Raw genomic sequence first — 11,187 nt, 5'->3', positions numbered from 1 at the left:
ATTCTGGTATCCAGGAACATTCTGAATTGACTACTAATGACCGCCATTAAAATTCAAAATATGGCCTGAGCGTTAATAAGTTTCATAAACAATATCTTTAAATTATCCCGTCCAACGGTAGACGTTCATCATACTCTGATGGTCCTAGCCTCAAAACAGTGCAACATGCACATCTATGGGTCTTGACACCGATAAGTTCAAATTTGGACTTTTTTAATGTAGTGCGTCAGAGTAAAATACTGAATGTGTCAATCTGGAGCGTTCGGGGCCTGAGATGTATTCATTATTCACGAGGTCATTACATCTTGTACTTAGTTTAGAATGAAACACAATTAAGTATATGGTCAACTGTTACGTGGATTTCTGACAACACACTTGTGAATAAAGCACCCAGAATGTTTCCTCTGCATAGTCACGATGGGTTCTAGGACGACTTCCTCAGGAGACTTGATTCGTGTGCCCTTCGGCACTTCCGAGCGTGACCGTACGTGGGTGTAAAAAAGGGTGAAATTGTTGGATATGACGGGGATGGTAAGAGCCAGCATCAGCACCCCACAGACCGCGCACCCGGCACCCACGAGATACCCCAGGGACGATTTAGGGAAGACGTCTCCGTAACCCACTGTCGTCATGGTTATGATGGCCCACCAAAAGCCAACGGGTATCGTCGCAAACGTCTTGCCGGGGTTGACAACGTCTTCTCTTTCTGCATAGTAAATCATACTTGCGAATATCAACATGCCAATAATCATAAATATGAGAAGCATGAGCAGCTCGTGGGTGCTTGCTCGCAAAGCACAAACTAATATCTTTAACGCCTGGTAATGTTTGACCAAATGGAATATCCTGAACATCCGGATTATCCTCAGAATGAACATCACCTCGAACACGAGCCTCTCACTCATGTAGCAGTATTCAATGTCGATTATGTTGAGAACGAACTGCACGTAGAGTGGAACGAGGGCTATTATATCGATGATGTTCATGGCGGACTTAATGAACTTGAGCTTGTTTGGGGCGAAGGTAAATCTGCAGATCAGTTCCAGCGTGAAAAACACGGTACAGATAATGTCGATGATGTTCAGAAAGATATTAGGCTCCCAGCGAAGCATTTGATCGCGAGCTTTTCCATCGCACTCTGGTCTACTGGTGGCGTTAGCGAGTGCGGTGACGCTCTGGGGCCGGAGACTGGGAAGCGTCTCCAAACAGAACCCTAAGATGGACAGAATCACGAAGAAGAAAGAGGTGATGCCGTATATCTGTAAATTACAAAAAACACCTGCGATAACGACATTATATATGTGTTTTGTTTTAAGTAGTTAAGTTGTTTTTTTTTTTCATTAGATGAGAATTTATTTCTGTATTTGGGTGGTGGAAACCAAAGACACCTCACCTCTTGACACAAGCCCTCAGTCCAGCCGCAGAAGGCTGAATTCTCGAAAACTGAAGGGAATTGATTGATTGATTGATCGATTGATTGATTGGTTGATACATTGTAGGTTCATTGCTTTAGTGGAGGAAACCGTAGTACGGTGGGTAGAAAACCACCGGCTTTGCAAGTTACATATTTGCACTCCGAATTGCCGAAAGGCGAATGCACGGTCTTCAACGAACCTTATGCAAGGTATGTATTTGTACTGATGACAGATATAGAGCCTGAAAGACTGATTAATTGACTGACGGATTTTGATTGGGGATAAAGTGACTATGTCTGGTTAGGAATGGAACCGATGTTGTGAAGTGACAAGAATTGCAAACATATGGGATGGCAAGATCCTGACCGGAGGATAAGAATGATAACTTAGGCATAACACATAGGCTACACTATCTTATCTTAATTTCAAACCTTCAAAACAGATTAACTTGCTAAATTTGTGATTTTTTTTTATTTGAACACAAAGGATGAGTCATGATTTTCTGAAGAGTCGGGCTCAACACCAAAATATACAGCAATAAGTCTGACTGCCCCTAGCACTCTGAACAATCGACCTAAATACCAATGACTCTTCCTAGGCCCCAATACCTTTGAACGTGTGCAGTCTGATTTATCTCTTCCTAGGCCCCAATACCATTGAACGTGTGCAATCTGATTTAGCTCTTCTTAGGCCCAATACCATTGAACGTGTGCAATCTGATTTATCTCTTCCTAGGCCCCAATACCTTTGAACGTGTGCAGTCTGATTTAGCTCTTCCTAGGCCCCAATACCATTGAACGTGTGCAATCTGATTTAGCTCTTCTTAGGCCCCAATACCATTTAACATGTACAGTCTGACTTAATTCTTCCTAGGCCTCAATACCATTGAACGTGTGCAGTGTGATTTAGCGCTTCCTAGGCCCCAATACCACTGAACGCGTGCAGCCTGATTTAGCTCTCCTAGGCCCCAATACCACTGGACGTGTGCAGTCAGATTTAGCTCTTCCTAGGCCCCAATATCAGTCTGATTTATCTCTTTCTAGGCCCAAATACCATTGATCATGTACAGTCTGATATAGCTCTTCCTACTCCCCAATATCATTGAACGTGTACAGTCTGACAATTCTTTCTAGGCCTCAATACCCTCAAACGTGTGCAGTTTGACTTAACTCTTCCTAGGCCCCAGTACCATTGAACGGATGCTGTCGGACTTAGCTGTTCCTAGGTCTCAATACCATCAAACGTGTAAGGTCTAACTTAGCTGTTCCTAGGCCCCAATACCACTGAACGTATACAGCCTGACTTAACTGTTCCTAGGTCCCAATACCGTCAAACGTGTAAGGTCTGACTTAGCTGTTCCTAGGCACCAATACCACTGAACGTATACAGCCTGACTTAATTGTTCCTAGGCCCTAATACCATAGAACATGTACAGTCTGACTTAACTCTTCCTAGGCACCAATACCATTGAACGGATACAGTCTAACTTAGCTGTTCCTAGGCACCAATACCACTGAACGTATACAGCCTGACTTAGTTGTTCCTTGTTCCTAGGCCCTAATACCATAGAACATGTACAGTCTGACTTAACTCTTCCTAGGCACCAATACCATTGAACGTATACAGTCTAACTTAGCTGTTCCTATGCACCAATACCACTGAACGTATACAGCCTGACTTAGCTATTCCTAGGACTCAATACCACTGAACTTGTACAGCCTGACTTAAATGCCCATATGATTCTGAATAATGGACCCCGATATCAACGTTTACCGCAGTCCTGTATGTGCGTCTAACTGGATAACCCACTTTATTTCGATTTGATGAACGATCTTTTGTTTGGAGCATTGGGAACCTACATTTTTGGCTTACTCCACGTGATTATATTTATGTCCACAAGGCCTTCGTGTTCGTGGAGGGGACGCACTGCCACGCGTTATTCTCTATCAACCCCACGAGAGTTGCCCTGTATCATATTTTTAGTGTACATGCTATAATACCCCTGTGATGTATCAGCTTCAAGAGTCGGTGTGACACGAAAGCTGAGCTTACACGCGGTCGGTTCATGCCCTGGACAGGTGTAATTTGCTATATGACAATAACATATAATCCATTACCGGCTTTGAGAGTGTTGTGTGTTAACCCACAGTACCATCTCGTGATTGCTCATTTTGTCCCACGTGACGTCGCCGCGGGCGCAACATAATTGACCGTCATGCGAAAAGCTTGCCCTATCCATGTTTCGATTGACATAACCCATAGCACCGCACATTATAGCGTTTAGCGAAATTCAATGGCCATATACAATATAACTCCGCTGGTTCATGTAATGGTGACTTATTTGGCTATAAACCTAAATTGTGAAAATCAGCTTGATGCTGAGTTCTTGGTCCGATGGTTCAATTCAATAATACGATTATAATAATTATTTGCTAAGCCTTATTAACGGGTAGCTGGGCTGTGTAATTAATTAGGTTTTGAATTTCCCGAATCTACCTTACATTAAAAAATTAACGAGGTAGTAAAGACTTACATGTACTTTATTTTAAAAATTAATGAGAAAGTAAAGACTTAGGCCTAAGTTGCTTAACATGGTAATGAAGAACCTTTCTTGTGTAGAGTAGATCAGGTTCAAGCTTTGTAACCCATTGTTCATTTCCAGTCTACGAGACGTTTTGTGAGCAAACTAAAAGATATTACTCCCACATTGCAAGGGAATAATGATCAATTCAGCAAACTCCCGAATACCTCCATTGTTTAACCAGCTCACCTGACATCAAATGTTAGTTTGAAAAGGAGACTTGCCCAAAAAACTGTTGGCTTTGTATATCTGCCAACTCACTGCCGCCGCCGAAGGAGTTATTAACTATTGATACTGAGATTGAGTGTAGATTGATTTCATGAATATTGCAAATATCTGCTTTATCAAATGCAGATGGTTCGTTTTCTGCTGGCTGATACAATAAGCTATAGCTTTTCCTGGCACGTTTCTCTCGATATAAGCTAAAACACTCTACGATATTCTCCGCCGAAGTTTCGCTCTTGATGAACTGGCCATTAATACTATCCATGATCCGTGCGCTCACTTTAGCATTTACTAGACAAAACCTATAGTTATAAACAGTTATGTCAAAATCTGAGCTCACCATGGCGGCACGAGAGGAGCGCGGGTGATCCAGGAGGATCCACACTTTCATCTGGAACCTCTTCCAGCCGGTCAGGTCGTCCAAGCTGCAGTCGTCGTGTTCGATGCCCAGGTTCGTGTTGTACGCCTCCAGTATGCGCTGGTTGTCGATGTACACGCGGTAATGGCGCCAGCAACACGCTCGGATTTGAAACTCATCAATTTGCCAAAAGTCCAGTTCCCTTTTGACCACCGCCCCGCAAACGTCCAGCGGTACATGCAGTTCACCTAGAAGGACAATCTAACATCAGCAAACATTTATTCCTCCAATTTATTCCAACTAGAAATTATGGGTCTCAGTTCAAACTAGATGAACTCTTTTCTGATCATTCGGAGCTCCATGTCTATTTACCGTTATGTAAGTCGTTACAACGGCAGTTTATGTTCGACCCATCTCGGTCCATAATGCGGTTTTGTTCCCAGTTCGATGACTGAACTCGAAGCTTAAAGAGAGTTGCGTACGACTGAGTCTGATGTTATAATGGCGGGTTAAGTAATTCCAGGATATTGACAAAGCCCTCATTGGCTGATCAAGACCGCTGTGGAAATATGGTAACTGATCATCCTAAGTAATTCAAATCCCCGCAACAAAATGAATTCGATCAGAATTATTGATCGCCGAACAATCGACTTATTAGAGCATGATGATAACACCGTGAGGTTGAGCTATTAGGCGTATGACTTCTCACTGAATATGCCAGCTACAATAGTATGATACAAGAAGCTGAAACATTTTTTGGTGTTTTTCACCCAAAAGACTAAAAACTGATTGTTCGACATTTTCTTTACCTAACAAAATATTGGTGTACAAAAATAAACAGGTTGTATTATCCTACTGACACTGCCAACTGACACACATCACTCAGTTTCAACGTTCCTACGTGAACACAACACGCATCAGTCTTAAAGAGACTATACCGGAAGTGCTGGGCATGGACATAAGCCATCAGCGCAAATCTAATCGAATATTTCTTACTGATTTAAGATGACACAAAAAATTACCTTTCACAAAATACCAGCTTCGTCAAAGTCAGTTTTAAAGTTCCTAAAAGTCATATCGTGAGTCGCATTATATAAGTTGTTCAAAACTTGGAATCATTTTAACACTGTAAATAGTACATGCTCGAGTCTTCAGTTTTGAAGTATCTCTTCTGGATATTTGAGCGGTATATACCGATTCGATTAGTGAGTATGGATTTTTACGATAAATATGCGGTGTATCCTCTCAATATTATAGATTAAACGTTTGGAGCACACCTCAATTGAGATGTAAAATGTGAGTTTGTCACTCTTAAACTCTGCAAATGGAAATAAATGTATGTGAATGTTCTTTTAAACAGTTTAGTTATGTACACATTTGCAAAATAATTAGCCATATACACAGGTTGTGCTATATAAACTTATGCGTCTAAGCTGTTGGGTAATATAGTTGTACTCCCGAGTTCGTATTGATGGCTATATATATATATAAAAAAAAAGACGAATGCAGATTTTTCTCTGTGATCAGTCCATGGGTAACGATCAGTGAGGCAGAACCTTTAATAATTAAGTGTGCCTTGCTGAGTGTTTGAAACGCCTCAATTAAATATTACGCCCACAATCAGCGCAGCAGCATTCCACGAACATCAGATAGCATCTCTGTTAGACATGAACTGGCATCCGGCTCAGTCACTGGACGCATTTGAGGTCAGCGAAAGTCGGTCCGTTGAAGTGAAGTTAATATATAGGTCCGTGGTTTTAAGATGTTGCTCCTACACACTAGCTTTGATTAACGATCACAAAAAGTTGGTGTCGGCCTACATACATACATTTAAGATATTTCCAATAAATGACAGTCTAATACTAACAGATGGGCCTAGACAGGAGGTTTTCCCATTGACATTAGATGTCACAATTAAAACCACATCATGGTTTATGATTATGAAATTAAGGTGCTAGTTATTTTGGCCAATAATTCCCCAAATATCCACCGTTCGATCGACAACCGTTACAGCTGTACGCTGGCTGTTGTAAACAGGCACATGCATATTGGCCTGCGTTTTACTGGCGTTTTACCAAAATGATCTGTTACGTGATATTCCACCAATAATCTGTGGCCAGATATAACCAGTGGTAGGCTGTCCTGCCAAGCTGCATGCTCTTCATCTGAGGTGTATATATTGTAAGCGACTTATTTCCATAGAATATTCTATCGTCAAGGCAAAACCGCTTGATTCCAGTAACGCAGTAACGCCAAAACACAAAAATGCATTCTTCCACATACGGTTTTGTCCAAACACAGATAATGTCGGCACTTTCTGAGATTATAAAAAAAGACGCTGATCATTGAACACAAATATTATTACTAAAAATCGTTCCTCAAACACAAACATGGTTGCAGATAGTACGTTGACGGTGTTTTACAGGTAACCATGATTTGCATGTAACCATTTCAATGCCTGTGTCTTACAGATAACCATTCTCATTCGAACAACTCACCTGTTCGGTAGAAGTCGATGACGGAGTTAAAGACGGCTGGGTGGCGATCAAAGAAGTACTCCTCTTGTTGGCGCGACTGCACGTGTGTCTCGGAGAGGCGCGAAAGGCGTGTGCTGGGAACGTTGCGTAACGTGGACACGTGCGTCTCGTGACGGACCCCTCCCACGTTTAGGATAAGTCTTTCGTCTATGGAGTCCATCGGCTGTCTTTGCGGCCGATCCGGCGTGGCCGTCATGCTGGCCGTTTCTCTAGGCGACTAAGCTTGCGGAGGACTTCACTCAGCTTTTATTGATTCCCACCTGTTTTTCCCTCCGCCCCTCTTCCGCGCGCTCACTTAATGGGTCGCGCCAGTAGTAGGCAACTGGATCAGACAATGTGATATGCCCTGAAACCGCTACTATACATAAACAGCGTTCTTTTGAATTAAACATGTGTCGTACACGGATGCATGACACAGTGCTAGAAACGACATTATCTTACACTCATTGCCTCCACGTTGTACCACTGCTTGCGGGCATTTGCCGTATTCCATTTGCACTTAAACATGGTGTGACTCTCTGACTACACGGTTCCGTGCGAAACCAACGGTCACCATTTTTACCTTCTTCCCCTCACTCCAAGACTTACATGTGGGCTGACTAGTCGACGACTGATGGATTAGCGCATCGACCATTCTGGAAGGCAGATAAAATGCCCTGTTTCTTCAACCTTATCGCATTTTAACGGTAACTTTAAAGACAATTTTTACACTTTGGTGATAATGTATCTCATGCGTGTTTGCCAAGATCATGGCTTCACAACAAAATATATCTTCTTTCTGTTTAAACAGAGAAATACACTCAAAAAAGGCTTACAACAGAATCTGGTGAACATGCGACAAAGCCGAAGAAATAGGGTAGGCTGAATTTTTATGGTAACAAACGGATATGTGTTCCCACTTAACAGTTTGAGAACATTCAGTTTGTCGGCGACTGATGCCTTTCTATCTGCGAGCGAGATATAATTGTAATTGTAATTCTTCATTCGTTTATTGAGGATTAATGCTGGGTTTGGATGGTGAATCTATTGGACAAGATTATAAAATTATGTACAGATTTTAAGATCAATTGATTATTATTCGTGCTTAGTTCAAGTGAACCAAATAAGAGTATAGTATAAATGTGTTTAGAACAACTAGTCAAAAATACAGAACGGTGAACTCCAGGAGATATAATTCTAAAGATGCATTTTAGCATGTGCTTTCTATGAGTGGCAGGGTAGTCAAGGAAATAATGATATGCATTTTCACATACATGACTGATCCTCGATAATGTTATATTTAAAGAGGTCACCGTGAAGAGCACTCAGTCCCATTCTCATTCCACAGAGGGAAAGGTGTCAGATGCATTATACTTGTTATAGATGTTAGATCACGGTTAATACCGTTTGAGAGTACAAAAAGTTCTTAACTGTTTCCAATGAAGAGTTTTGAATATGAATAGGCAATGAATTCCATTCTTTGGTAGTCTTGGGAAAGAAGGAAGAAGAGAAAATCTGAGTTCGGTATTTAAATAATCGAAAGTGGTGTCTAATTCTAAGAATGTAGGCATTTGTTTCGCTGTTATACCTTTGTGTTAGTAAGGTTTTTAGGCATGGAGGAGAGAGCCCTTTGATGATTTTATGAAAAAAACAGAATGCGCTTGGATCTACGCTGTATAAGGGTTTTAGTTCATTTAAAAGAGATTTATATGAAGTTCGACGTAGGCCCCCTGTTCATAACAATGCTGCTCGGCGTTGGACATTTTCCAATGAGTTGGATATTGAAACGCTACAGTTGTCAAATAGAAAGTCTCCATATTCAATAGATGACCTGATCAAGCCAAAGTACAGAGTGGTCACATACTTTATAGTAAGTTTTCGCCTGGCCCGACTAATCATACTCAATTTCATATTACTTTTCTTAACTAAAGCTCTTACATGCTCATTCCATTTACCATTGTGTTGCAGAATAATTCCGAGATGTTTATGGGACGGAACGCTCTTCACATCTAAATACAATCTCGGAGGTGAGTGATTATTTTTCAATGATATTAGGAGATAAAGAGTTTTGGTAGCATTAAATGACACAAGCCATTGACTAGCCCAGCTGGATAGACGTTCAAGATCACGATTAAGTTTAGCCTCAGATGTTGCTAAGTCTAAAATTTCTTCAGACATGGATGTGTCATCTGCTAATATGTTAATATTACATTCAATATTCATATCAATATCATTAACAAAAATTAAAAAGAGAAGAGGGCCCAATACAGAGCCTTGTGGGACACCAGCATATATGGGACAAGTCGTCGACTCTGTGCCGTTAAGGCAAACCTTAATTTTTCTGTCAACAAATAATCTTTTAACCACGCAAGTAGAGGATCTTCAATACCTAGCTGCTCAAACTTAAACAGGATGCCATCATGCCAGACTTTATCAAATGCCTTACTGACATCTAAAAGTAGTAAACAGGTGTCATTTTCATTGTCAAGACTTCTGCATATGTCATGAACAATTTTTGTATACTGGCATACAGTCGAATCCCCCCGTTTAAATCCAGAGTCCTGTGGTATAAGATTATATGACATACAATACTCATACAGATGTTTATACACGACCTTCTCCAAGACCTTAGAAAGAGAGAGTTGAAGGAACAGTGGTCGATAATTAGAAACGTCATGTCTATCTCCTTTTTTAAACACAGGGCAGACTTGAGAGAGCTTATATGCTGCTGGGAAGACAGCTGTCTGAAAGAATAATTAAAAAGATTCCTTAGGGAAGCCGCAGTACAATCAGCAGAATTTTTAAGCATCAAGTTGTTTATACCATCAGTACCTGAGGCTTTTCGTGTATTCAGAGTCTCAAGGAAATGTTTAATCTCATCTTCACAGGTCTGTATACAACTGAGACGTGATTCTGTACCATACGCCTTTTCAACGTCGTTTGACACGTTTTTCCCACTGGCAGCAATATAACATTCCCCATCACTACAGTGATACTGCTGACCAACTTAATCAACATTTAACAAGTGGCATTCGCAAATAGTGCTGACGGTTACCCCAATTTTAAGACTGTGTGGAAGTGTGTCCGAAAACTACAGTCGCGGAAAAGCCCGCTGTGAGTAGTATGGAGCGAGGTGCGACCACAAGTTGCATTTCTTTAATCTTCAGCAGAAAATGAAAAAATAAATCTTTCGATATGTTGCCACTGTTCCACAATAAGCCAATCATACAGATTCTCTCTGAGGGGAACAACTCAGTATGTTTTCATTATTGGGATACAGTAATCCGTTCTGCGGAGCAGCTGTGTACATACACTTGACATTACGTGTACAGCATTCCCGGCCTTAATGTCCGACAGTTTGTCATTCTCGAATTATGTGTGAAATATCCATTGTCGTTAATCCCGATAATTGGCCCTACTCGATTTCCGTGTACAGGATTCCCCGTCGTTAATCCTCATAATCAGCCTTACTCGATTTTTGTGTACAGGATGCCCTGTGATTAAGCCCGACAATTGGTTCTACTCGATTTTTGTGTACAGGATTCCCTGTCGTTAAGCCCGACAATTGGCTCTACTCGATTTTTGTGTACAGGATTCCCTGTCCTTAAGTTATACAATTGGTCATACTCAAAAGTTGTAAACACTGTTTCCTGCAATTAAGTCCAACAATTGATCGTACCCCATTTTGGGTACAATATTCCCTGCTGTTAAGTCCAACAATTGATCGTACCCCATTTTGGGTACAATATTCCCTGCTGCTGAGTCTAACAATTGATCGTACCCCATTTTGGGTACAATATTCCCTGCTGTTAAGTCTAACAATTGATCGTACCCCATTTTGGGCACAATATTCCCTGCTGCTAAGTCTAACAATTGATCGTACCCCATTTTGGGCACAATATTCCCTGCTGTTAAGTCCAACAATTGATCGTACCCCATTTTGGGCACAATATTCCCTGCTGTTAAGTCTAACAATTGATCGTACCTCATTTTGGGCACAATATTCCCTGCTGTTAAGTCTAACAATTGATCGTACCCCATTTTGGGCACAATATTCCCTGCTGTTAAGTCTAACAATTGATCGTACCCCAT

At 41.2% G+C, this 11,187-nt stretch overlaps 1 protein-coding gene across 1 annotated transcript; it reads right to left on the bottom strand.

Moving 5' to 3' along the window:
* Positions 1–275: 275 nt before the first annotated feature.
* Positions 276–7,312, bottom strand: LOC135470740 (potassium voltage-gated channel protein Shaw-like). Its single transcript, XM_064749779.1, has 3 exons — positions 7,078–7,312; positions 4,562–4,827; positions 276–1,259 (listed from the first exon to the last, which is right to left on the bottom strand). The coding sequence occupies exons 1-3, from the start codon at positions 7,310–7,312 to the stop codon at positions 345–347; spliced, it is 1,416 nt and encodes a 471-aa protein (XP_064605849.1). The 3' UTR covers positions 276–344.
* Positions 7,313–11,187: the final 3,875 nt, after the last annotated feature.

Source organism: Liolophura sinensis, chromosome 7 (genome assembly GCF_032854445.1).
Source record: "Liolophura sinensis isolate JHLJ2023 chromosome 7, CUHK_Ljap_v2, whole genome shotgun sequence".
Classification (NCBI taxonomy): domain Eukaryota; kingdom Metazoa; phylum Mollusca; class Polyplacophora; order Chitonida; family Chitonidae; genus Liolophura; species Liolophura sinensis.
This window is presented reverse-complemented; position numbering and strand designations above follow the sequence as displayed.

Excerpts from the sequence above, each read along its gene's own strand:
- LOC135470740 (XM_064749779.1), bottom strand. The coding sequence starts at position 7,312 with ATGACGGCCACGCCGGATCGGCCGCAAAGACAGCCGATGGACTCCATA. Across the intron at positions 4,828-7,077 it reads CATCGACTTCTACCGAACAG|GTGAACTGCATGTACCGCTG; the intron begins GTGAGTTGTTCG and ends TTGTCCTTCTAG. Across the intron at positions 1,260-4,561 it reads GCTCCTCTCGTGCCGCCATG|ATATACGGCATCACCTCTTT; the intron begins GTGAGCTCAGAT and ends TGTAATTTACAG.